The sequence below is a fragment of the Pithys albifrons genome, chromosome 3 (assembly GCF_047495875.1).
Source record: "Pithys albifrons albifrons isolate INPA30051 chromosome 3, PitAlb_v1, whole genome shotgun sequence".
NCBI classification, from domain to species: domain Eukaryota; kingdom Metazoa; phylum Chordata; class Aves; order Passeriformes; family Thamnophilidae; genus Pithys; species Pithys albifrons.
Window position 1 is genome coordinate 20,135,662 of NC_092460.1, and position 27,511 is coordinate 20,163,172.

General features: G+C 47.0%; 1 protein-coding gene across 1 annotated transcript; it reads right to left on the minus strand.

Moving 5' to 3' along the window:
* Positions 1–1,993: 1,993 nt before the first annotated feature.
* LOC139669533 (nucleolar protein 8-like) lies at positions 1,994–20,991 on the minus strand. The gene is made up of 19 exons (XM_071550036.1): positions 18,366–20,991; positions 17,993–18,094; positions 16,436–16,555; positions 16,036–16,120; positions 14,636–14,735; positions 13,765–14,045; positions 12,797–12,923; positions 12,256–12,326; positions 8,459–8,550; positions 8,272–8,349; positions 7,991–8,115; positions 7,751–7,913; positions 7,558–7,664; positions 6,992–7,110; positions 6,110–6,820; positions 4,237–4,560; positions 3,324–3,445; positions 2,951–3,052; positions 1,994–2,083 (listed from the first exon to the last, which is right to left on the minus strand). Exons 1-19 carry the CDS (start codon positions 20,391–20,393, stop codon positions 1,994–1,996), a joined length of 4,947 nt encoding a protein of 1,648 aa, XP_071406137.1. The 5' UTR covers positions 20,394–20,991.
* Positions 20,992–27,511: the final 6,520 nt, after the last annotated feature.

Here is a 27,511-nt window from a genome sequence, read left to right on the forward strand (position 1 = left end):
AAGATGACACTGCATGCTGGTTTTAGTGCTCACAATTCCTATTGTATATTGATTTCTGCAATCACAGGGAGGACTAAAGAGAAAATAGTAGTCTGCGTAGTTTCAAACTCAGTCTGCTGCCATAGGCTTCTCTCTAAGGGGAGAAACATCACAACTATAGTTACCAAGCTGTAATATTACCTCTCCTTTTCTGTAGTACTTGGTTTCCTTTCAAAAACTGTGTGGTCCTGTCTGGTGGGATCGTAACGGAGGACATTAATGTCTCTAAGAAAACAGAAAGGCAAAGAGAAACCATGAGACACTCTAAAGGCTCAAATGAAAGCTACCCCAAACCTTTACAGTAGGATACAAATTCAAATTGGCTTCTTCACCAAAATCTCTCCAAAATGTAATTGACATTTAGAAAGTCCCTGCTAGTCAGTGCCTGGGAATTCCATTAAATACTGACTTCAAATACACACAAGAAAGGAAGTACTTTCCTCAGCCGTCTAGGCAGAAATTTTGGTTAGGAAACACCGGCAAAACTTAAGCCTCCCTAAAACTCCTTCACTGATGGCAGATGATTCATACTTGAATTTCTTGGCACTTGTTGCTGTTTTACTTGGCTTAGGCTGTTCCAGCTTGATGTTCAAGAGGCTTCCCAGTATCTGCAGAGCTTTCTTTTTCTCTGCAGCAAGTTCGCCTTCCTCATCTGCCTTCAAGCTCTTTGTCTCTGCTAAGATAACAAGAAATACATTATATTTTCCCTGCTGAGCCTGTGATATTTGATGCATAGTATCACTACAGTACTAGCAGAGCTCACGTCTATCAACACATCACTTCCTTTATCTAAAAGCTACTCAGAGACTTTGTCCCTTGCACTGTAGAAAATCTTGGGTTAGAACAATTCTGGGCATCTATTTCATGTGAAGGCCAGATCAGGTATTTAACATGTTTCCTGCTGCTGTCATGTAACTGCAACCCCTCTGCCACTGCTGATGCTCTACAGAAGATCACATGAAAGCAATGAAGGGAATAGCAGAGAGAGGCAAAAATTTAAGTTTCAGAAAGAAATTGAATCCTGAAAACTGGGTTAATTTCTTTTTCTTGGGGGTGGATATTCAAACTTTTTCTATTTTCAGCTTTTCTGCCTTCTGCTGCTAAAGAAAAAAAATGACCCTACTTAAGACTGCCAAATCAGCCACAGGCTGCAGGATGGCTACAAAACAAACAGTTTAAATGAATATAATGATCCAAAAGGGGGTTTTTCTAAGTCACCGCTTACCCAGTTTTTCAATGTGGATAAACACATTCTGATATCATGCTGTATTAAAAATAGTCTCAAATGTTGTTTTATTAGGCACATGTGCCTCACTCAGCTGTTCCAAATACTTTTGCAGCATACACCTTTAAGAAAGCACAGCCACCCCTGGTGTTTCCCATGCAGAGCCACAGCAGAGGTGGGTGGTTTTCTTTTAAGGGATCACCAAAGAAGGCAAAGGAGGCCATAAGGTGCTTCAAAAGCTAAAGCTCCATGATATGGCTCCATTACTACCAGTAACCAGGAAGTATGGGCAGCTTTACCTTCCTCCTCACTGTCACTCTCCAGGAATCGGGCGTCCATGCGGAATCTTTCATCGGTGCCAAATCGGGACTGCAGCCTCAGGAGCTAAACAAATGAAACAAGTGCTCTTAAGCACTGGAGGAGGAAATCAGCAACGTTCAATCCCCTTTTTTTCAGACTTAATGAGAACATACCAATAATTTTTAGCTCCTGGGGCCTTTTCCAGGAATTTCTTTGGATACAAAGATAACACCACACATTATTTCCTCCATGGCCACTCTTTCCTCTGTTGAAGGGAATTCTATTGTAAATTGATAAAAACCATACTCAGCAATAATACAAGCCTACCAGTTCTGTTCCTCTGAAGTGGCCCTATAGACTCTCAGAGGAAAACTAAATTCCAGTGATGGGTTCACTCACTTCTTCCCCAGCTTAGCCTTCAAACTGTGGTTAAATTATGAATCGTTCATCGTCCGTGCTGTCTTGCTCGTTCTCGCTGCTCTCAAACAGTTTGCCTGAAGGCTTGGGAGCAGATTTATCCTTTGTTAAACAAAAAGGAAAAACAAAAGGAGGAGGTTATTAACATCTGACAATATAAATCAGTACCAATTTTGTGCGTGTACTTTCCAGTTTACCTTAAAAAGTGGATTTCCTGCACAACCCTGTGCATTTCCAGCACTGATCAATCTACTGCCAATCTTACCTTGTATACACACCTTGTGCAATTCTGGTTTATAATTATAAAATTAAAATTATGATTGTTCAATTTGACCACAGGAAAAATATCCACATAAAAGGTAGGAAGATCGTCTTAAAAATATCAATGGCTAAATAACGATAATGGTCCTAATCTCACTACAATTACAAGGAAAAATCCCAACAAAAGCAAACCCAATGCTTTAAAGTTTTAGCAGAGATGCGATTAAAAAATGTCATAGGTAAGAAGTTCTATTTGAGAAAAAAAAAGTATTAAATTGTACTAAACCATGGCAGTAAAATCATGAGGAGTCTGCTAATGATAGTAAAGACGAAGCCTTACACAGTTCTTTGGAGCTCAACAAAAACAAGATACTGCCTTAGCACTTCATCCAGTCTCAGAAAGAGCAGAATACTTCTGTACTGCTCAAGCCCAATCTCCTCCCCAGCCTTTGCCTAAAAGCAGAGGAATTTCAACACTAATTATACAGAAGTTCTTTCTCTTCTAAGTTAGAATACCTTCTATACCAATCTCAAACTCCTTCCAAATTCTCCAAGCTCTCAAGCTTTCTCAGATGAATGGTTAAGTTCTTTCAAACCTGTCTGATGTTAATTCAAAACTTACCTACATTTCTCTGGCACTTCACTAGGAAATCTAATCTTCAGAACAAAAGGCATGGTCACACAGGGCTTTTGCCTAATAACACTTACTTCTCCAGGCATATTTCCCAAACTTGCGTCTTTTTTCAACGTCTCATTTTCCGTGTCTGAATCGAATAGGATGTGTTTGTGCTTCCCTGCTGGCTGGCTGTCCTAGGAAAGGGGGAAATGTCAGGTCAAACACAGCAAGTACTTGCTGCAGTCATACAGAAGTATCTAAAAGGTGTTTCCATGACCTCTGCTATTCCTCCTGCAACTCCAGAGGCATTCCAGGGACGAGGTATGCAGGATTTTATATATACTCAAAACTGGCAATGTATCAGAAAATCCAGACTATGATTTTTAGGAATCTTAATTCACATACATTAATTACCCTTTTCCTTGTACTCTGGACTATTCAGATAAAAGTTGTGAGTGTAATTACCAGATTCGAAAGTGCTCCTTGAATGAGTTTCTTCTGGAGTTCTCTCTCCCTGTGTCTCTCCTCCAGAGCCGCCAGCCTCCTCTGGTCTGGTTGTCCTGTTCCTGTTTGTCTCTTGTAGGTTCCTTTGAAGCAGCAGCATGAAGACAAAGCTCCTTATCTTCCAGAAGGCCTGTCTTCCTGTTCTCACATGTATTAGCTTCACATTCTGCCTTTATTGCTTACATTCATCTTCATCTTTTAGGAAAGCAGTTTTGGGGTCTTCAGTTTTGGGCCACCCAGTTGAGAACAAGTAGGGTATTGCTTGGGGGGAGAAAGGCCAGGAGTCCTGTCCAATCGTTCTCTTGCTGATAAAGGAGATTGGCCAAAGACAATGTGCTCGTAAAGACAGTGAGGCAGGGACTGTGTGTTGGAAAGCTGGAGGGAGCCCACGGAGCAATTCAGCATGAAGAACATGTGGCCACAGTGCCCATCTCAAGTTTTTTCCTGCAGATATCTGGGTAAGCATCTGATCGTTTACACAGCAGGCATGCTGGAAGGGCGAGAGTCAATGGCACCAGGAATGGCACCTCTGCGGGGCTGTGGGATTGACCCCAAGGGCTGCTCTGTGACTGCCTGGATGAAGGACAGGGCTGGAGGCCTTGGAGAGGATGGGCCATTGTGGGCACAGGTGTCCCAGCAGGTGCCTCCTGCCCCAGCTGGGCCCGGCTTGCTGAGGAAAGGAGGGCCCCAGCCCCGGGATGGCTGGATGGCTCCTGCCTCCCCTGCCACCACTTCCAGCCCTGCACTGGCCATCCTGACAGCCCCTCTGCCCGGCTGTGGGAGGGGAACTTTGGTCTCATCTGGGTCACTCACTCCGGGGGCTTCCTCCTTGCCCTCTAACATGGTGCCTGCCAGTGGTGAGTCCCTGTCTCACCGTCCCACTGGTGAGCACAACTCCTGTCACTTTGTGTTCTCACGTCTTCTGTCAGGGCAACGTCTTGATTGGCTGCGTGGATTTCGGGAACCAGGGCAACGTCTTGACTGGCTGCGTGGATTTCGGGAACGACCCTGCTGGCGGGAGTGGTTTCGCCTGCGGGATGTTCCCAACGTGTTCTCCCTTCGGTTTCGCCTCCCAGCACTCGGTGCAGGTGGGCAGCTTCTGGTGTGGGGCCTTCTGGATAGGCTGGATGAATCTGAGTTTTGACGTTGGAGGGAGCGGTTTTGCCTGCGGGATCCCCCTGACGATTCCTGGCGGGACCTGCAGCTCCGAGTACTTGGTCGTCTTACACAGCTTCTGTCATGACGACTTCTTGACCGGCTGGATGGATCCGCGGTCTGATGTCGCAGGCGGGGACGTTTTCCCCTGCGGGATGTCTCTGTCACTTCCTCACTGGAGCCGCGACTCCCAGCACTTGGTGATCTCGCACGCCTTCTGTCACGTCGACTTCTGGACCTGCGAGATCGATCTGGGGTCTGCCGTTGCTGGCGGGGACGTTTTCCCCTGCGGGATGTCTCTGTCACTTCCTCACTGGAGCCGCGACTCCCAGCACTTGGTGATCTCGCACGCTTTCTGTCACGTCGACTTCTGGACCTGCGAGATCGATCTGGGGTCTGCCGTTGCTGGCGGGGACGTTTTCCCCTGCGGGATGTCTCTGTCACTTCCTCACTGGAGCCGCGACTCCCAGCACTTGGTGATCTCGCACGCCTTCTGTCACGTCGACTTCTGGACCTGCGAGATCGATCTGGGGTCTGCCGTTGCTGGCCGGGACGTTTTCCCCTGCGGGATGTCTCTGTCACTTCCTCACTGGAGCCGCGACTCCCAGCACTTGGTGATCTCGCACGCCTTCTGTCACGTCGACTTCTGGACCTGCGAGATCGATCTGGGGTCTGCCGTTGCTGGCGGGGACGTTTTCCCCTGCGGGATGTCTCTGTCACTTCCTCACTGGAGCCGCGACTCCCAGCACTTGGTGATCTCGCACGCTTTCTGTCACGTCGACTTCTGGACCTGCGAGATCGATCTGGGGTCTGCCGTTGCTGGCGGGGACGTTTTCCCCTGCGGGATGTCTCTGTCACTTCCTCACTGGAGCCGCGACTCCCAGCACTTGGTGATCTCGCACGCTTTCTGTCACGTCGACTTCTGGACCTGCGAGATCGATCTGGGGTCTGCCGTTGCTGGCGGGGACGTTTTCCCCTGCGGGATGTCTCTGTCACTTCCTCACTGGAGCCGCGACTCCCAGCACTTGGTGATCTCGCACGCCTTCTGTCACGTCGACTTCTGGACCTGCGAGATCGATCTGGGGTCTGCCGTTGCTGGCGGGGACGTTTTCCCCTGCGGGATGTCTCTGTCACTTCCTCACTGGAGCCGCGACTCCCAGCACTTGGTGATCTCGCACGCCTTCTGTCACGTCGACTTCTGGACCTGCGAGATCGATCTGGGGTCTGCCGTTGCTGGCCGGGACGTTTTCCCCTGCGGGATGTCTCTGTCACTTCCTCACTGGAGCCGCGACTCCCAGCACTTGGTGATCTCGCACGCCTTCTTTCACGTCGACTTCTGGACCTGCGAGATCGATCTGGGGTCTGCCGTTGCTGGCGGGGACGTTTTCCCCTGCGGGATGTCTCTGTCACTTCCTCACTGGAGCCGCGACTCCCAGCACTTGGTGATCTCGCACGCCTTCTTTCACGTCGACTTCTGGACCTGCGAGATCGATCTGGGGTCTGCCGTTGCTGGCCGGGACGTTTTCCCCTGCGGGATGTCTCTGTCACTTCCTCACTGGAGCCGCGACTCCCAGCACTTGGTGATCTCGCACGCCTTCTGTCACGTCGACTTCTGGACCTGCGAGATCGATCTGGGGTCTGCCGTTGCAGGCGGGAGCGGTTTTGCCTACGGGATGTCCCTGATGCTTCCTGATTGGAGCTGCAGCTCCCGGCACTTGGTGGTCTCACGCGGCTTCTGTCACAACAACTTGAGGAACTGCCAGATGGATCCGGGGTCTGCCATTGCAGGTGGGGACGTTTTCCCCTGTGGGATGCCTCTGTTTCTTCCTGACTGGAGCTGCTACTCCCAGAACTTAGTGGTCTCACACATCTTCTGTCACAACGACCTCTGGACCCACCAGGTCGATCTGGCGTCTGCCGTTGGAGGCGGGAGCGGTTTTGCCTGCGCGATGTCCCTGTTTCTTCCTGGCTACGGGTGCGACTCGCAATACCTGATGGTCTCACGCGGCTCCTGTCATGGGGACTTGTGGACCCGATAGGTGGATCTGGGGTCTGACGTTGCAGGCGGGAGCAGTTTTGCCTGCAGGATGTCCCCGATTGTCTCTGCCTGGCCTGGCGCTGCCCAGCACTTGGTGTTGGCACATGGGTTCTGTCACGCAGAGTTCTGCGCTGGCCCTGTGGATCTGGGGCCTGACCTTGCTGGCAGGAGCCATTTTGTGTGAGGTCAGGCCCAGGACTGGTGGAGGAGCTGCTGTCCTGTGTGCCCAGGTCAGGGATGTCCAGCTCTGACTCATTCCCGGGGGCTGTAAGGGGAAGCGGGAAGGTCAAGGGCTCCCCAGGCCCAAGGCAGGCTGGGCCAGAGCAGTGCCCCCAGCCCTCCTGGAGCAGAAAGGCTCTGCCAAGCCATCCTGGCCACCTGATGCCAGGCCCTGCATGGCCCCAGCCCAGGGGCACCTGTGTGCTTTGTCTCTTACCTGTGTCCAGAGGAGCACAACTGCCACATTCCCAGCTGGTTGCGCTGTCTGTCAGGCTGGAGCAGCGTTTGTGGGTACCCTCGGCAGCACAGGAGCTGCACAGGAGCATTTCCCAGGGCCTGGGGAAGCAAAAAGGTTGATGGCCGTGAGGACAAAGTGTCAAAAGCATGGGATATCTGGCCAAGCTCTCCTTCAGGCTCCTTCTGCTTTCAGCCCTTGCCAAGGCACAGATCCTCTGCAGAGCCCCCCACGGCCCCCCTCTGGCAACTTACCCCTCTTCCTCTGCCTCCTCTCTGCCTCCTGGATAAAGACACTCTCTGGCATTGCACTGGTGGTGCCTCACTCCCAGGTCCCTGAATGCATCGCCTTCCTCCCATAATGGCTTTCTGACAGGGAAAAGGAAAACTGATGAGCTCTGCCTGCCCTGGCATCTGGCAGGTGAGTCCCTGCCCTTTCCACTGTGCCATTTCCAACTCCTGTGAGAAGCTGAACGTGGCCCTCCCAAAGCAGTGCAGGGCCAATACTTGCAGCCTCCTGTGTTGTGAGCCAGGCAGAAGGACACCAACCTGAACGGGATTCGGATCCCCACATTGAACATATCCATGAGAAATTCCCGATGGCCTCTGCAGAGGGGGCACTGGAAGGCTAAAATACCTGCAGACAGAGCCTGTCCCTGCAGGAGAAACAAGCAGCGCTGAGTGAGGCCCTGGTGCTGCTGAGCCCCTGCTGTTTCCCTGGGTGTGAGGAAACTACTCCTACTTGGATGCAGTCCCTGTGGAACCAGATGCTTTTGCACTCTGGGCACACCATGGTCTTGAAAGTCTTTCTGTCCTCCACAGGCTCCATGCAGGTGACGCATTGGGTGCCTGGCTCGGGAGTCGCCTCCACTGCCTGCTGTGGTCTGTGTGCAGGGCAGTAGGAGCTGGGGACACAAGAGATGGGTGGGGTGAGAAGTGCTGGGCTCCTCCCTGGTGGTGGAGAGGAGGGGGAAGGAGGTACCTGTACGGTGCAATGTACTGGGTGACACAGCCAGCCTCCTTGGCACAGGGCAGGTGGAAGCTCAGGTCACACTCCATTTCACAGCAGGTGATGGTGGCCCCGCTCTGGCCACAGATGAAGCAGCGCTGGAAAGAGCACAACAGCCCCATCAGCAGCAGCCCTGGGGTCTCCTCCTGGTCCCAGAGCTGTTGGCAAGGGCTGGTCTTCCTTTCTTGGAGTCTGGGCTAAGCTCCAGCAAACCTCGCCTGGTACAAATCTCCCCGCTCATGTCAGGCTCTCACCTTCTGTGCCAGCCGGTGGACAGCCAGTAGGATATCCTTTGGGAGAAAGCCCAGGAATCCTACCCGCTTATTCCCTTGCTGATGAAGGAGAGTGGCAAAAAACTGCAGGAAAGACGATGCGCTCGTAAGGACAGAGTGGCAGGGACTGTGTGTTGGAAAGCTGGAGGGAACCCAGAGAGCAACTCACCAGGCAGAACATGTGGGCACAGAGCCCACATCTCTCAAGTTTTTCCCCACAGATGTCCGGGTCAGCCTCTGATCGTTTACACAGCAGGCATGCTGAAAGGGAGAGAGTCAATGGCACCAGGAATGGCACCTCTGCGGGGCTGGGGACAGCATCCCTGTGGGATTGACCCCAAGGGCTGCTCTGTGACTGCTCTGTGACTGCCTGGATGAAGGACAGGGCTGGAGGCCTTGGAGAGGATGGGCCATTGTGGGCACAGGTGTCCCAGCAGGTGCCTCCTGCCCCAGCTGGGCCCGGCTTGCTGAGCAAAGGAGGGCCCCAGCCCCGAGATGGCTGGATGGCTCCTGCCTCCCCTGCCACCACTTCCAGCCCTGCACTGGCCATCCTTGACAGCCCCTCTGCCCGGCTGTGGGAGGGGCACTTTGGTCTCACCTGGGTCACTCACTCCGGGGGCTTCCTCTGTCCTGTCTGACATGGTGCGTCTCAGCGGTCAGACCCTGACACTGGAACACTGAGGTCTGCTCCAGACTCTTCTCCGCTGGCTCTGAAATAGGAGAGAGGCTTCTGCCCCTCTCCCCCTTCTCTTGTCCAGTCAAGGAACACCACAGTCACCTTGAGATGCTCCTTTGCTGATTGTGAGAAGTGTGAGGTGGACGACGTTGCAGCACAGGCTGAGAGCCTGAAACTGTGAGGCTCTCCCTGGGCAGCTCTATCCTCCTCTTCCTTCTCCTCGCGTTGTCAGGTAACACTGACACAGGGCCTGAGCCCAGGGTTCCCTTTTGTACCCTTGGCCCCATAGGTCACAGTGGCCACTGTGACATCAGCAGCGTGCACCTGGAATATGGGCGGGATTGGCCTCAGCCCCCACCACCCACTGTGACACCTCCCCTCGGCAGCCGAGGTTTCGAGGCAGGTCTTATGTCAACAATAATAGAAAGCATAATTTGCCCCCACCTTAAATTCAAAGCTGTGAGGACAGTTATTAATACTATGTTTAAACAGGCGGGCAGTTAAATTCCACCCTAACATCCAATCCCATCAGATCTCGGAAGCTCAGCAGGGTCAGTCCTGGTTAGTACTTGGATGGGAGACCTCCTGGGAACATCAGGGGCTGTAGGTTGTAGTCCTGAGGACTTCACTGTCACAGTCCAAGCTTGCTCGGCCATGGCAGATGATCCTTAGGACTTAAACGGTGGGGCCAGTTCTGCGCACCCTGTGCCTCCCCCAAAAAATCCACTGTGCAGGCTGGAAGGGCACACCCACATGAGGAGAGCCCTTCCCAAATCTTCATTGGTGAAGCCCAGCCACACGTACAAATTTAAACACATTATAATCTCTTAAAATTCCTTGTTTGAGGTGAAAATTTGATATAGAAGTTACTGATTTGACAGATGTATCAACAGTTACTTTCCTGCTGTTTCAAATGAGTCACTTTACCTTGATTTATTTGCAATAGAGGCTGAATCTTACTTGCACTACCTTAGTCCAGTGCTTGGTCCAGCCTGAGAGACAGCTGGGAATGTGACAGTTCTGCTGCTCTGGACACAGGCAAAAGGCAAAGCACTCGGGTGTCCCTGGGCTGGGGCCAGGCAGGGCCTGGCAGCAGGTGCCCAGGATGGCCTTGGCAGAGCCTCTGCAGCACAGGTCTAAGTGGACATAACATACAGGAATAGATATTCATTTCATACCAAGCATACAACACCAGCAACATCTGTCCCCTGTATTTATAAATATAAAAACTCAGTAAAAAAGTAAAAATTCAGCTCTGTGAACAAATACAAATTATTCATTACATAAACCTGTTATATATGCATGTAAATATACATACATATTTATGCACATACGCATATATAGATGGGTATATATATATGTCTATTATGTATGTATTTTCATTAACTTCTGGGAAACTTTCACCCTAGAAATAACACAGTCCAAATATTTGTAAATCAATCTAAAATATGCTCTCTATTATGTTAGGCAGAATACAAGTTATATAATCTTACAGAGAAAGAGGTATCTGTTCTTTCTCAGCCTTCAGCAGTGGAGCCAGAGGACACAGCAGAAGATCTTCATAATATGATATAATTACCAGAAATCGAACAAAGCAGCACGTCACATTTAAACCATATGTATATATGTATTTCTATATGTATATACATACATACAAAACCCCAAAACATGGAACAAACATCAAACTGAAAATAAACATGTCCCTATTTAGAAACAAAGTCTTAGCAGTTTTTGCCAATATTCTTTCCTGTTAGATTTTTGAAAGGGTTTTGAAAGTAACATTGTTTGGCAGCTTCTTCAAAGAAGAAATATGAAACATTTCTGATCAGTAATGTAAGAAATATTTATTGTTTTGCTTTCACTTTCCTTTTTGCATCCTTATGCTTCTTCCTGCATTCCTGGAAATATTTAAAATACAACATAAAATTATGAAAAAAATAATAATGATTAATACAAGTTTCTAGATTCACCTGTATCTTTACATACACTTAAGTAACTGGTCCTGTACATTACAGAGATTCACTAATTTACCTGACGGGACATCATAACATGATGTTATGCACACTTGTATACTACAGAAGTTTAGTTCCTCAGCAATTACAAAATTGCCAGCCTTTCTAGAGGTCCTGAACTAATTCTTCATGCAAATAAGCAGCCGTGTTCCCTCCTCATGCCCACAGTTACCAAGGAAGAGATGTTAAATACTCACCTCAATCAATAATCTTCGTCTATCTTCCCAACCATCTTGTTCTTCACTGAGATCAACTGATCTACAAAATAACTTTGGGCCCTCTGCCCAAAAAAGAACAAATTGATTTCCTTAAACACTTCTGAAAATGCTGCTGTTTGTAAAACTCATGAGCAAGACAGCAATCAAGTCAGAAGGTCTATTCTTCATATTCTTCCTATCATTCATAATCTCTTATCCCCCACAACATGATTGGCTCCAACAGAAATGCTCTGAACTACTGCCCTGTGTACTAAGAAAAACAAAAGGCATCAGCAGTTAATATGCCAAGATAGGAACTGCAGTGAAATTGCACCTGTTTCATTAAGAGCACAGCACCATTACCCCACATCTCCCAAGAAAATTCATGCCTGCTGAGGACTGAGGTCTCACTTTCAACAGGGCCTGTAAATCAGACAGGCTGGAAGATTTCAGTGCACTAATTGTATGAACACAGCAAGACAGTTCATGACCGTTACCTCATATGTCTCAAGAAAAAAACATTATTTAAGACTGTCTTGATAAGTTACTGCATAAGATACCACAAGCAATTCTTGTTGTGGTCTGTGGAACCGTTCGAGGCTGTGAATGTTTGCTCCTGTTTTGTTTGTTTTTAAATACAAAATTCACTATATTCAGAAGAAAAAAAATCCACATTAATTAGAATCAAGAACGATGTGGACATAAGTGGCTAATAAGAATGTTCAACACTATGAATAGTAACACCAGAAGGAGAGGAAAAAATTAATGATGATATATATGCCTGAAAGGCATTTGTGATTTTTTTTTGGTAAGCCCTAAAAGGCCAGGTACATATTAGGCAATTCTCTGAAAAAAATGGAAGCAAGACAGATGTTCAGCGTTTTTGTTACCAGCAGTTTGTCATGGGATTCTACCTCAATTTAGACCACAAATACGAATGAAAACTTGCAATTTATTTTTTTCCTTAAACCTCTCACCTGTGTTACAGAACAAATAACTAGACAGGACTTCTTCCCTGACTTTCAGTAAGACTTTTGAAAGAAACCAAAAAAGAAGTGACAGTGAGTAAGTTCTGCTGTACCTCTCAGTCGTTCATCATCTTTGGAGAAGAAGAAAAATCTTGTACTTTCTCTTTGTGGCAAGCAAAGAAACCTGGACAAACACAAGGAAACTTTAACATCAAGAAAGTTACTGTCAAATTCCATTAATGCAAGTTAAAGCTGTAGTGCTTCAGAGAAACAGAATGCATGGAAGAACATTCCTCCACAGTAACCAAATACGGTCTCCTATAAAAAAGACCCTTTTATAAAAGAAAATTTACTACGTCTCTGACTTTTGGCCAAACCAAAACTGGTTTGGGTTGAACCAAAATTACCCACTTAATTTCTCCAGTCTTCAACCACAAACTCAGCTTTCATATTTTTATACTCAAGGTCAAAGCAAATGGGCTGTTGGGATGTTTCACTGTTACACTCTGTGCAGCAAGGAATGGTTTTCCAGGATAACTTCTGTTGCTCAGAGATGTGGAATGAAGACAGCAGTTTCCCAGGACCTGAGTGCTGCTATTAATATTCTCACAGCAGCAAATTACTACAACCAAATAGAAAACAAATACAACTTGCATTTCTTGATCCTTTTCAATTTCTGATGCCTCTGGCTCATCATCATCCTCAGAACTGCTGTCCTGGAAACGTGGATCTTCTTGCCATGTGACTTTTCCAGGTTTTATTGTTTCAAGGATGTAGGGCTCTGCAAGATTATCACAATTGAAATAAAAAATCAGATTATTCCTCTACTTGCCAGCAAAAAACCCTACTTCCCAGTGAAGAACTTACATTGGAAAAGCAGATTTAAGAAGGATGGAAACCTCCCCCTCTCGGGCTTTCTGAACTACATCTCTGCTCAGGTATTTTTCACTTTGTTCTGGGGGTCTCTTTCATATCCTGAAACCTTTATTAGTGCATTCAGAACAGTGAATCCTTTCTGAAGTCAACAAAAATGTGGGGGGCTTTGTTTCTTTTAAATCTTTCATTTAACTTCACATGGTTTGTTTTGTTTCCTACCCTACTGACTGACTTAATTCAGTATGTTTTAATCTTGAGTGTGTAACACTTATATCCCCTATAGTCATGGGTCATTCAGTTTCAATTTTCTAAAGGTACAATAAGAAAATTAAGTAAATAATAAAGCAATCTTGAATGTTCTTGGCGTCAACTCCAGATTTGCTTTTGCTCACATTACTCCATTAACACACCTTTGATTTCAAATCTTGTTGGGTTGTGTGAAACTTTGACTTGGCATATCACCTTTTTCCCTGTCTGAGAAATGTAGGGGATGACAACAACGTCCATCACTGTTTAAAAAAAACAAATAAATAATCGTTCTTTCTCAAAACATCCCTTTCAAGATTCCTGGGGCGCAAGCTGAGCTACCACAATCCTGGCAAGTGTAACTGAAGATCATAATGATTCTGCCTCATTACTCACTTTTGCCTCTGAAAATGCCCTGGATTCTGAATTTCTAAGCACCGTAGTCCTGCACAGTGCCCGACGTGAGCCATTCACTAGAAATTGCACTGTCCTGCTCTTACCTTCTTTTACACCTGACTTCTCTGTGTCTCCAAAGAAGGAAAACTTGAAACCACTCGGCTCCTGAGCTGTGTTATTCCCAGAGACAGGTTCCAAATAGTCAGGTGGGGCAGAGTCTTCTGCATCATCTTTGTCCCAGGGTATTCCCTCACGTTTCTCTGATTGGCTCTTTGAAGATCCAAATAAGTCTTTTAAATCAGCAGCAATATCATAATAGACTTCTTCAGACACTTGAGGCAGTTTCTCACTCTCTTCTTTCTTCTTCTTCTTCCTTTTAGCTTTACTGAAATGGGATAGTTGGAGGACAGTAACACAACAGAGCTGTTTTTAAAAGAAAGAGCCACCTGGCTCTTGATGTTTTCCTAAACTCAGCCATGCCCATTGATGAGGAGTTCACTTTTAAGGGAGAGAGCAGTGCAGGGGAAACATCTGAGCTTTGATTCTAAAGGCAGGAACAAGCCTCCTTTTTATTACCCACATCATTAAGGGACTTTTCACTTAACATGTGGTAGTTCATAAATGAAGATACTTAGGACAGATTTCTCTTCTGGCAAAAGAAATGTTAAGAGCTAATATGCTTTTTCACAGGATAAGAGCTAATACACATGTCTCTTGAAAACTTCTCAAATCTTCAAGTCCATGACTTGACCTTTCTCACCTTCAGTGAGGACAGAAAATGGCATGCAGAGAGTAGATGGACTACAAAGAAAAGATGACACTGCATGCTGGTTTTAGTGCTCACAATTCCTATTGTATATTGATTTCTGCAATCACAGGGAGGACTAAAGAGAAAATAGCAGTCTGCGTAGTTTCAAACTCAGTCTGCTGCCATAGGCTTCTCTCTAAGGGGAGAAACATCACAACTGTAGTTACCAAGCTGTAATATTACCTCTCCTTTTCTGTAGTACTTGGTTTCCTTTCAAAAACTGCGTGGTCCTGTCTGGTGGGATCGTAACGGAGGGCATTAATGTCTCTAAGAAAACAGAAAGGCAAAGAGAAACCATGAGACACTCTAAAGGCTCAAATGAAAGCTACCCCAAACCTTTACAGTAGGATACAAATTCAAATTGGCTTCTTCACCAAAATCACTCCAAAATGTAATTGACATTTAGAAAGTCCCTGCTAGTCAGTGCCTGGGAATTCCATTAAATACTGACTTCAAATACACACAAGAAAGGAAGTACTTTCCTCAGCCGTCTAGGCAGAAATTTTGGTTAGGAAACACCGGCAAAACTTAAGCCTCCCTAGAACTCCTTCACTGATGGCAGATGATTCATACTTGAATTTCTTGGCACTTGTTGCTGTTTTACTTGGCTTAGGCTGTTCCAGGTTGATGTTCAAGAGGCTTCCCAGTATCTGCAGAGTTTTCTTTTTTATCTGCAGCAAGTTCGTCTTCCTCATCTGCCTTCAAGCTCTTTGTCTCTGCTAAGATAACAAGAAATACATTATATTTTCCCTGCTGAGCCTGTGATATTTGATGCATAGTATCACTACAGTACTAGCAGAGCTCACGTCTATCAACACATCGCTTCCTTTATCTAAAAGCTACTCAGAGACTTTGTCCCTTGCACTGTAGAAAATCTTGGGTTAGAACAGTTCTGGGCATCTATTTCATGTGAAGGCCAGATCAGGTATTTAACATGTTTCCTGCTGCTGTCATGTAACTGCAACCCCTCTGCCACTGCTGATGCTCTACAGAAGATCACATGAAAGCAATGAAGGGAATAGCAGAGAGAGGCAAAAATTTAAGTTTCAGAAAGAAATTGAATCCTGAAAACTGGGTTAATTTCTTTTTCTTGGGGGTGGATATTCAAACTTTTTCTATTTTCAGCTTTTCTGCCTTCTGCTGCTAAAGAAAAAAAATGACCCTACTTAAGACTGCCAAATCAGCCACAGGCTGCAGGATGGCTACAAAACAAACAGTTTAAATGAATATAATGATCCAAAAGGGGGTTTTTCTAAGTCACCGCTTACCCAGTTTTTCAATGTGGATAAACACATTCTGATATCATGCTGTATTAAAAATAGTCTCAAATGTTGTTTTATTAGGCACATGTGCCTCACTCAGCTGTTCCAAATACTTTTGCAGCATACACCTTTAAGAAAGCACAGCCACCCCTGGTGTTTCTCATGCAGAGCCACAGCAGAGGTGGGTGGTTTTCTTTTAAGGGATCACCAAAGAAGGTAAAGGAGGTCATAAGGTGCTTCAAAAGCTAAAGCTCCATGATATGGCTCCATTACTACCAGTAACCAGGAAGTATGGGCAGCTTTACCTTCCTCCTCACTGTCACTCTCCAGGAATCGGGCGTCCATGCGGAATCTTTCATCGGTGCCAAATCGGGACTGCAGCCTCAGGAGCTAAACAAATGAAACAAGTGCTCTTAAGCACTGGAGGAGGAAATCAGCAACGTTCAATCCCTTTCTTTTCATACTTCATGGCAACATACTAATAATCTTTAGCTCTTGAGGCCTTTTCCAGGAATTTCTTTGGATACAAAGATAACACCACACATTATTTCCTCCATGGCCACTCTTTCCTCTGTTGAAGGGAATTCTATTTTAAATTGATATAAATCATACTCAGTAATAATACAAGCCTACCAGTTCTGTTCCTCTGAAGTGGCCCTATAGACTCTCAGAGGAAAATTAAATTCCAGTGATGGGTTCACTCACTTTTTCCCCAGCTTTGCCTTCAAACTGTGGCTTAATTATGAATCGTTCATTGTCCGTGTTGTCTTCCTCGTCCTCACTGCTGTCAAACAGTTTGCCTGAAGGCTTGGGAGCAGATGTATCCTTTGTTAAACAAAAAGGAAAAACAAAAGAAGGAGGTTATTTACATCTGAGAATATAAATCAGTACCAACTTTGTTCATGTCCTTTCCAGTTTTCCTGAAAAAGTGGATTTCCTGCACAACCCTGTGCATTTCCAGCACTGATCAACATGCTGCCAATCTTATCTTGTATACACACCTCGTGCAACTCTGGTTTATAATTATAAAATTAAAATTATGATTATTCCATTTCATCATGGGCAAAATATCCACGTAATGGTGTCCAGGTTTAGCCTAGCTTTTTACCAACTCTGGACTGGCCCCCCTTCCCCCCTCTCAAAAGCCTCCCCAGCAAACGGAAGAAACACTGAAAAGAAATTAACTCAAAAGAAACTGAAATGAATAAAAAGAAGAAATTATATTTTCTAACATTCACAATCACACTGTGTACACAGTACGTAGGATCCCACCCCCAGGGGAAAGGGAAAAGGGGACTGATCAACAAGAAAATTGGGAAGAAACAAAACCAAACCAAAAAAAACCCAAATGAAACAGACAAACACAATTAAAAACTTCAAGGAAGGGGAACAAGCATGAAACAATCTCACCCAGGACAGGAGAACCACCAGCAACCGAAGGGATCAGACTCCAGCCTCTCCCACCAGCAACCCCGGCCAAGGAAAAAGGGACAACCAAAACCAAAAACCCCTCCTCCCCTACTATGTGGAAGACACATGTGGAATACTTGTAACTTCCTTAGATACAGTGGTTACTGAGGAAGCCATGGGTAGAACCATTACAAATGGGCAACTCAGATTTTACAACAGTTAAAAAATTGCAAATTTCTGATTACATCAAGGAAGGTAAAAATGTCAATGGCTAAATAACGATAATGGTCCTAATCTCAATACATTTATAAGGCAAAATCCCAACAAAAGCAAACCCAATGCTTTAAAGTTTTAGCAGAGATGCAATTAAAAAATGTCATAGATAAGAAGTTCTATTTGAGAAAAAAATAAGTATTTAATTGTACTAAACCATGGCAGTAAAATCATGAGGAGTCTGCTAATGATAGTAAAGACGAAACCTTACACAGTTCTTTGGAGCTCAACAAAAACAAGATACTGCCTTAGCAGTTCATCCAGTCTCAGAAAGAGCAGAGTACTTCTGTACTGCTCAAGCCCAATCTCCTCCCCAGCCTTTGCCTAAAAGCAGAGGAATTTCAACACTAATTATACAGAAGTTCTTTCTCTTCTAAGTTAGAATACCTTCTGTACCAATCTCAAACTCCTTCCAAATTCTCCAAGCTCTCAAGCTTTCTCAGATGAATGGTTAAGTACTGTCAAACCTGTCTGATGTTAATTCAAAACTTACCTACATTTCTCTGGCACTTCACTAGGAAATCTAATCTTCAGAACAAAAGGCATGGTCACACAGGGCTTTTGCCTAATAACACTTACTTCTCCAGGCATATTTCCCAAACTTGCGTCTTTTTTCAATGTCTCATTTTCCGTGTCTGAATCGAATAGGATGTGTTTGTGCTTCCCTGCTGGCTGGCTGTCCTAGGAAAGGGGGAAATGTCAGGTCAAACACAGCAAGTACTTGCTGCACTAATACAGAAGTATCTAAAAGGCGTTTCCATGACCTCTGCTATTCCTCCTGCAACTCCAGAGGCATTCCAGGGACGAGGTATGCAGGATTTTGTATATACTCAAAACTGGCAATGTATCAGAAAATCCAGACTATGATTTTTAGGAATCTTAATTCACATACATTAATTACCCTTTTCCTTGTACTCTGGACTATTCAGATAAAAGTTGTGAGTGTAATTACCAGATTCGAAAGTGCTCCTTGAATGAGTTTCTTCTGGAGTTCTCTCTCCCTGTGTCTCTCCTCCAGAGCCGCCAGCCTCCTCTGGTTGTCCTGCTCCTGTTTGTCTCTTGCAGATTCCTTTGAAGCAGTAGCATGAAGACAAAGCTCCTTATCTTCTAGAAGGCTTGTCTTCCTGTTCTCACATGTATTAGCTTCGCATTCTGGCTTTTTATTGCTTACATTCATCTTCATTTTTTTGGAAAGCAGTTTTGGGCTCTCCCGTTGCCGTTTAACGTGTTTCAGAGCCCCTGCAGCGTTGCTGTCCCTGTCACTGCTCTCACTGTCACTCTGATCAGGGCTGGGAGAGGCAGCTCCATGCTCTGAACTGTGGTCTTGTGGAGAACTCCTGTCTTTTTTCTTCCCCTGTAAACATGGCCTGGAAACAGGCTGATGTCTCTCATCTGCTGAGGAGGCACCAGGTGACGGTGCCTCATGCTGCTCACTGGGCACATTTTGTCTCTTTTTACTGCTGACTTGAAGTGCACACAATGGATGGTTCTTGGGCTGTCTTTTAGATGACTCCTCCCCAGAAGAAAATACACAAGCTCCAAGTCCTAAACCTACAGACCCCTTCTTTAACCCAGTACTGTCCTTAGTTGACTCTTTCACACAAAGGGACCCCATTCCCCTGAAGGGCTGATATTTCAAACGTGAATTATTTTGTCCCTTGGAGCTTTCCTTATTCTCCCCTGCTAAAATATCAGCCAGCACATCGTCAGGAGAGATGCTTTTTTTTTTATCTGCAGGGTGACATTTAGGAAGTTTTGGTTTATTTGCATTACCCTTAGGATTTTCTTCAGCAGGGGACTGAGCAGAACTCTGTGCACCATCAGATTCCTCTGCAGGTGTCCCAGTGTTTTTGGCAGCCAATGCTTTTAAGTCATGTAAGGAAAGGTCTAAGCGGTAACAGTTTTGCATCACGGACTCATAGTCAGAACTGATTTCAGACTCCCCTTGCTCAGACTCCGAGTGAGAGCTCTCACTATCACTTGTCTCTGCTGTACTGGTAACTGCTGAAGTTTGCAATGCACCAATTTTGGATTTTTTAATTTTCCACTTTTTTTCAATGTGTTCTCCTTCTACATTTTGAGTTTTCAGTGATGAGTCATTTAACAAACCACTTTTTTTGTTAGCTAGGATTTTTTTACTTTCCACCTTCATCTGTTCAGAATCTTCTAAAATTGCAGTTTTGCTGCTATTTGGATCTGGAGTTTTACCTTCAGCAATAATTTCATCTGTATCTGCTGAATCATAACCATTACCATATTCCACAGTCTCTTTGTAACTTCCTTTAGTGGTTTTCTTCATGGCATCTGGCTTGCTTAAGGACCAGTGACTACTGTATTTTAATCCAAAATCATCCCCAGTGATTTCCAAGGGGTCACTTTCAGTCTCAGCATTTCCAGCTTTCCATTTTTCTGTCTCTTTCTTTACCATGGCTCTGATCTCCTCTTCAGAATCAACATCACTGTCAGAAACACTCGTGTTATTTCGAGCTGTAACTCCACTAACATTCCTCTGATCTGATGATAAACCTTTGCCTGGCGTTTTACGATCCAGACTCCTCGATGGAGGCAATTTCAACTCGTCATTGGGTTTGGGGTTTGATCTCTGGCTCAGCTGTGGTGAGCTGGTGTGTTTTGGACGGGGCTGGCACCCAGAGGACAGAGCTGCTGCTCCATTCAGGGCCTCACTGCACAGTGGCCTCGGTTTTTTAGGTGGTTTCTTCATCCCAGAGAACTCTCCTTGTCGTTTCCTGTTTGCACTGACATCTCTCCCTTCCAAGTGCTGGGTGAGCTCAGGCACAGGAGCTGCTTGTGCCCGGTCTGGCTCCAGCTTCCTCAGGTTATGGCAGTACTTTGAGGGGTCATATTTCACAATGTTGGTCTGAGTTAAGGAATTAAAACAAGATTCCTCCAGCAAACAGACTCGAGTCTTTCTGAACAGGCTGAATTCTACACGAAAGGACAACAAGGAGCCCTTTTTCATCTCATGTCTTTAAGCAACTGACTTGTGCAGTCTAAGAAACTGCTCCAAATCACACAAATTTACTGCAAGACACACTTGAGGGATTCAGTAAATTGAGTCTGACATAGCAATCAAAATTAAGACTGTTCAGCAACTGTTTCTCCATATGACAGAAGAAGGAAGGGAACTGTGCCTATGCCCAAACAGTAGGAAAAGGATATTTTATTCTTTTGCGGATTCCTGAGGTGGAGGACAGGCAAGACTCTGCCAAATTTACCAACAACCCACTTCTATAGGAAAAGAAAAGTAAACGGTGTTAAACAAAAAGAGAGTGGAAGTAACCCTGGAACAGAGAAAGATGTTTGTTCTTGGATAACAGAACTACTAATAAAAGAACCATCTGTGACTAATTCATTTTTGTTTATGCTCTTTAGTGAGATATAATCGTACTGTGCAACTTAGCCAGCTTCCTTCTCAAAAACAACAAAACCCAAAGCCAACCAAACCCCCAAACTTCTACGACCTGCAAATAAAGAATGATAACAAAGTAGTAAATTTCTTTACTTTGCAAGTACTATGTCTAATATATGGCTTCTGGTTTATGAGTTAACAGCAGCCACTGCACAGACAGAATCACTATTATTTTGCTCTCCTCCCCTTTGCCACACACACACAAAAATCCCTCTAACACCATTCTGTGCTTTGCAAATAATTTTCAAAACTTTCCAATTAATATAATTTTTCCTGTCTTAATTTGCATGTTCAGTGATTTTAATCTTCCTCTTGTAAGCACGTGCAGACCCTAATCCTGAATGTGAAGCACAGAGAGCAGTTCCTGACAGCCCAGCCACCAAAAATTATGTGCTGTATAAAAGTGAGTCACACAGTCTCTTTACAAGCTTTTAAGGGTGACATGAATGTACATTATGCTACAGGCTTATGCAAATTCCCAACATACACAAGGAACAAAGCATTTCCTGATTTAACACCACGAGAGGGGACAAGCAGATCACAATTATTTCCAGTCACTGCAAAGAATCACAGAATCATAGAATGGATTGGGTTGGAAAAGACCTCTGAGATCATCAAGTCCAACCCTTGGGCCAACTCCAGTCCCTTTACCAGATCATGGCACTCAGTGCCACGGCCAAGCTCTGTTGAAAAACCTCCAGGGATGGGGAATCCACCCCCTCTCTGGGCAGCCCATTCCAATGCCTGAGCACTCTCTCTGAATAACAGGAGCCTTCTCCTTGTCTCTACAGGAGGTATTTCTTCAGCCCACTTTTCACAACTTGGACTGTCACCCCCAATAATTACATGTCTTTACATAAGGCACAGAGATTTAGCATAAATTTAGATATAATGAGCTTGCTTTTTCTTGGTTTACTTCTCTTACACATCTCCCCCAGCATACCTTGTGTTCTGGCACCTCTGTACCTGGGACTGCTTTCATGTGGAAGTCCACAACTCCAGCCTTTTTCAGTGATTCCAACAGACATGCTTGGTTATTTCTCTGTGGCTTTTCTTTCTGCAGCTTTGCTTCCTCCCTCTCTGTGGCAAGCCTGTACCAAGAAGTACATCAGACATGGGAAAAGTACTCTACTAAATAAAGCCCATGTGCTGGATTCGAGCTGGCAGGGACCCCCTCCCACAGAACAGCAGCCACCCACTGCTCAAGGAATCAACACCTTGACGTTCCCTTTAAGGGAATAACGACATAAATCACGTTGCAGTATCACACATGCATCAACACTCCACCACTCTCTATAAAAACTGAAAGAGTGTAGAAGATGAAAGCACAGCCATAATATTATCAGATAAACAGAAGAAGGGTAACTTGAGCAGCAACACGAATTTTTAAAAACTGATTTTTACCTCTGCAAAAAGCTTTCTTTGGCCAACTCAATTTGCAGTGTCCCTCCTTTCCATTTTGTTTTATTTAAAATTGACATGCCTGCAAAACAACGAGATGGGAAAATAAGTATTTTTTACGTTAAAGAAGCACAGCCCAGACTTCACTACACCTCCTTCTATGACAGGCTGACGTTTCTTTAGCGTGATATTACACCTCACTGCTCACTTGGTTTAAGTTTGTACCTGAAAGGTACCCATAAAATTGAAGCTTAAAGAAGGCAACAGAATAAAACAAGCTCTACCTTGACCACATCCTGTTGTGACATCAGATGTGTTATCAGTAAAACAACCTGGCTCAAAAACATCAACAAGTAAAAACCAGAAAGATGTACTTACACTTTCTAAGCTCGGCATCAGAAATGCTGACACTGACGTAGGCAAAAGTTTTCACAGGGTTCCCTGATCAATGGCAAACATCCAGTTAACTTCTGTGTAATATCAGTGTTTCCTTTAAAACTGAAAATTAAGCTATTTTGTGAAAATAAAGTGACTCTGAAGCAGAAATTCCATTTCACGCTTCAAACTGAAAAGCAATGAACCTTGAAAAGATAAAACAAAACATACCCTGATCATCTTTTCTGGTAATAATTTCTGCATCCAAAACATGCCCAAACTTCTCAAATCTTTCCTCCAGTTCGGCCTTAGACACCGTATGGCCAAGCCCTCCAACATACAAACGCTTGGAAACCTGTTCCTTCTCCATGCCTGAAGTCAAAGCATCACACCAGGAACACACACTCCGCTTTCCTGCGGGGAGACAACAACAGCTCACCGACACTGGCGCCGCAGGGGCCAGTGCGCCTGGAATGTCAAATTACGGGCAAATCGCTCCCCCAACAGCGCTCCCTGCTCTGTCCAGCGCCCGCAAACCCCGCGCTGCTGCTCCGCACCGGGGGCTGCCTTAAACCTCGAATCGCATCACCGGCTGCGCGATCGTGAATGGCAGCGGCTCGTTACCGCATAACCCGGGGTGCTCTATCGGAAGCATGGGAGACCCGCACAGACCCGACCGCGTCAGGAGCTGCCGAGGGACGCCCGGCAGAGGGGCCCGGGCCCGGCCCGAGAGACCCCCACCCGGCAAAGGGGGCCCGAGGAACAGCCCCTCGCCCCCAGACCCGCCGCCCCCCTCCCTCACCGCCGCCATGTGCCCTCCCCGCGGCGACACTCGATTTACCTTCCCCCCAGCACCTCTTCCCAGCTCTCACGCGGAAAGGGTTCCGCCTCGTTAGGCAGCCGGGTTCTCTGCAGGCTTCATGTTTCCCGCCGGTCAAGTGTGGTGGGAACACATGGGCTGGGTCTTGTGACGAAGGGCGCCTTAGGCGTAACCAATCACGAAGAAAAGCAGGGGCGTTTTCTGCAATACATGAGCAGAAATTAACAAAAACACAGGAACAACCGCCAAAGCAACGCTTTTCCCATTCGTGTCTAACGAGGAGCTTTGCTACTGTCCCTTCAGCGGCGCCGTTCTTTCAGAAGGAGGGGAAAGAAGGCGCGACCGGCCGCCCCCCGCTCGGGAAGCAGCAGTGCTAGCGTCCAGACGCGCGCAGCGCGCGGGCTTGGCGCGCGTTTCGAAAGGCGCGGGGGGCGCGCGCCGGGCGCGGGAACAGCTGACCCGCCCCTGGGTCCCGCCGCCCGCGGCTCCCCGTTCCCGGCCGCTCATCCCTTCCGTCCCTCGGTCCCGCCGCCCGCGGCTCCCCGTTCCCGGCCGATCATCCCTTCCGTCCCTCGGTCCCGCCGCCCGCGGCTCCCCGTTCCCGGCCGCTCATCCCTTCCGTCCCTCGGTCCCGCCGCCCGCGGCTCCCCGTTCCCGGCCGATCCGCTCGGTTCCACTGCCCGCAGCTCCCCGTTTCCGGCCGCTCATCTCGTCCCCCGGTCCCGCCGCCCGCGGCTCCCCGTTCCCGGCAGCTCCGCTCCAACCCCCGGTGCCGCCGCTCGCGGCTCCCCGGTGCCGTCCCCCGGTCCCGCTGCCCGCGGCTCCCCGTTCCCGGCCGCGCCCCCGGGGCACGTCTGTGCTCCCAGCCCGAGTCTCGGCGGGCGGCACCGGCTCCGGCGGGCGCGGTCCCTGCGGGGCCGAACCCCCGCTCGTTGCTCCCAGACCCTCCGAGGCGCTTCCCGGCTCCGCTTGTGGCGGCGTAAAATCCGCGGCTCGGGGGTGTGGACGGGCAGGTGCGTAGAAGTGTGGAATGAGCGCTGTTGATGCACAAAAGTATATAAATACACGCATAAATACACATGTGTGATGTGCTTAGGTATGTATGTTTAGAGTGAGAAGAGTTTACTTGTTGCTTTATAATTAAAAATATGTACGAGGTGGGGTTTTTTTTCTGGAGTTAAAGCTCTCTGAAGTCACAAATAGTCTTTGAGTCTTCTGCAGTCTAGTGAAAGCCTTGGGTTCAAGTAGCTGTAAGCAGTTTGTGTGTCCTGTTATTGTTGTTTAAAAGAGGGATTGGCTAAGGTGGGATGAAGTTCTGCTGCTGTAGTGTTTTTCTTTTTCCCACCATACTCTTTGTAATGACCATAACTTTCTCCCCTGTATCCAGTTAAATTCCCACCTCCAAACTAATAGGATGCTTTAAAAGTTGGAGAACTTCTAGTTGTTGCTTGTTGTCATTCACTTCATGAATTGCACAGCCATGGGGATTCTTTAATTCCATGTACTTTATTCACTAAATAAGTCTTTAATGCAAACCATATTTTCAAATGTTGCTTTCTTGTGCCTCTTATTCCGATGCCGTTTCCTATGAAATAAACCAACAAAATCCTATTCCCTCCTCATCCCTTTCTATTGAACAATGTTAGTGTGGATCTTGCAGGTAGAGTAGGGATGGTTTAAAACACATAAAATCAACTTATGTTTTTTCCTGGTTGAAAATATTAATACATCAGTGTTGAGCTGCATCATCTCCTGCACAGTCCCTTGAATGTGTCAGGCCTAGGCTGAATGTCAGATTACCGTTTTCCCTGGAATTTGAGGTGTTTTGAACTGTTTGTGAAACACGGTTGCAGTTTGTGCCTCTCTCCTGGTGTTTAACCAGAAGGCAGATTTTGCTGCTGTGTTGGGACAGCTGTGCCTCATTAACCAGGGGAGTCGTTAGGTTAATTGGTCAGAGCTGGATTCCATTTTTATATCTGATTAGGAATGGTTTTCACCTGTAGAGCAGTTTGTTGTTCTCTTACAGCAAATTTAAAACAGCTGGATCTGCTTCTAATGCAATCAGGATCCTTAGAAGGTCTTTAAAGCCTTTGCCCTCATTAGATTCCTGATTTAACTTCTGTCTTTGGAGGCTGTGCAGTGATCTGTGTCTTAAAATTATTTTTACTTTAATTGGATTTAATTTAATTAACTCTTAAGGAACCAGTGCAAGAAAACAAATCTTTTTTCCCCTGAGATTGTTACCTGTTTTGGAGTAAACAATTTTTTTGATGGTCTCACATGGCTCCTGTCATGGGGACTTGTGGACCTGCCAGGTGGATCTGGGTTGTGCCATTGCAGGCAGGAGTGGTTTCCCTTGCGGGATGTTCCCGATGCGTTCTCCCTTCGGTTTCGCCTCCCAGCACTCGGTGCAGGCGGGCAGCTCCTGTCGTGGGGCCTTCTGGACAGGCTGGATGAATTTGAGTTTTGACGTTGGCGAGAGCAGTTTTGCCTGCGCGATGTCCCTGATGTGCGACTCGCAATACCTGATGGTCTCACGCAGCTCCTGTCATGGGGACTTGTGGACCCGATAGGTGGATCTGGGGTCTGACGTTGCAGGCGGGAGCAGTTTTGCCTGCGGGATGTCCCCGATTGTCTCTGCCTGGGCTGGCGCTGCCCAGCACTTGGTGTTGGCACATGGGTTCTGTCACGCAGAGTTCTGCGCTGGCCCTGTGGATCTGGGGCCTGACCTTGCTGGCAGGAGCCATTTTGTGTGAGGTCAGGCCCAGGACTGGTGGAGGAGCTGCTGTCCTGTGTGCCCAGGTCAGGGATGTCCAGCTCTGACTCATTCCCGGGGGCTGTAAGGGGAAGCGGGAAGGTCAAGGGCTCCCCAGGCCCAAGGCAGGCTGGGCCAGAGCAGTGCCCCCAGCCCTCCTGGAGCAGACAGGCTCTGCCAAGCCATCCTGGCCACCTGATGCCAGGCCCTGCATGGCCCCAGCCCAGGGGCACCTGTGTGCTTTGTCTCTTACCTGTGTCCAGAGGAGCACAACTGCCACATTCCCAGCTGGTTGCGCTGTCTGTCAGGCTGGAGCAGCGTTTGTGGGTACCCTCGGCAGCACAGGAGCTGCACAGGAGCATTTCCCAGGGCCTGGGGAAGCAAAAAGGTTGATGGCCGTGAGGACAAAGTGTCAAAAGCATGGGATATCTGGCCAAGCTCTCCTTCAGGCTCCTTCTGCTTTCAGCCCTTGCCAAGGCACAGATCCTCTGCAGAGCCCCCCACGGCCCCCCTCTGGCAACTTACCCCTCTTCCTCTGCCTCCTCTCTGCCTCCTGGATAAAGACACTCTCTGGCATTGCACTGGTGGTGCCTCACTCCCAGGTCCCTGAATGCATCGTCTTCCTCCCATAATGGCTCTCTGACAGGGAAAAGGAAAACTGATGAGCTCCGCCTGCCCTGGCATCTGGCAGGTGAGTCCCTGCCCTTTCCACTGTGCCATTTCCAACTCCTGTGAGAAGCTGAACGTGGCCCTCCCAAAGCAGTGTAGGGCCAAGAGTGCTGGGGCATGCCCTGGCAAGGCACAGCACTTGCACCCTCCTGTGTTGTGAGCCCAGCAGAAGGACACCAACGTCAAGGGGATTCAGATCCCCACAGTGAACATATCCACGAGAAATTCCCGATGGCCTCTGCAGAGGGGGCACTGGAAGGCTAAAATACCTGCAGACAGAGCCTGTCCCTGCAGGAGAAACAAGCAGCACTGAGTGAGGCCCTGGTGCTGCTGAGCCCCTGCTGTGCCCCTGGGGGTGAGGAAACTGCTCCTACTTGGATGCAGTCCCTGTGGAACCAGATGCTTTTGCACTCTGGGCACACCATGGTCTTGAAAGTCTTTCTGTCCTCCACAGGCTCCATGCAGATGAGGCATTGGGTGTGGAGGAAAAAGAGACCAAAAAAACCTAATTTTGTGAAATTTCTAATTCTGCTTTTCAAAATGTTGTTTGCATAGCAAAGTCTCTGAACAGCATAAAGTGCTAGAGTCACTTTGTTCTGGTACAAATTGTCCAGTAGTTATAGGAACTAGTGTACTATGGGTTAGAAG

What these genes read in the sequence shown, in the direction of transcription:
- LOC139669533 (XM_071550036.1), bottom strand. Translation starts at nt 20,393, where the DNA reads ATGAAAAAGGGCTCCTTGTTGTCCTTTCGTGTAGAATTCAGCCTGTTC. An exon ending in AGAGGTAATATTACAGCTTG is followed by an intron (nt 14,046 to 14,635) that starts GTAACTACAGTT and finishes ATCCCATTTCAG; the next exon opens with TAAAGCTAAAAGGAAGAAGA. An exon ending in GGGATCCGAATCCCGTTCAG is followed by an intron (nt 7,111 to 7,557) that starts GTTGGTGTCCTT and finishes TTGCTTCCCCAG; the next exon opens with GCCCTGGGAAATGCTCCTGT.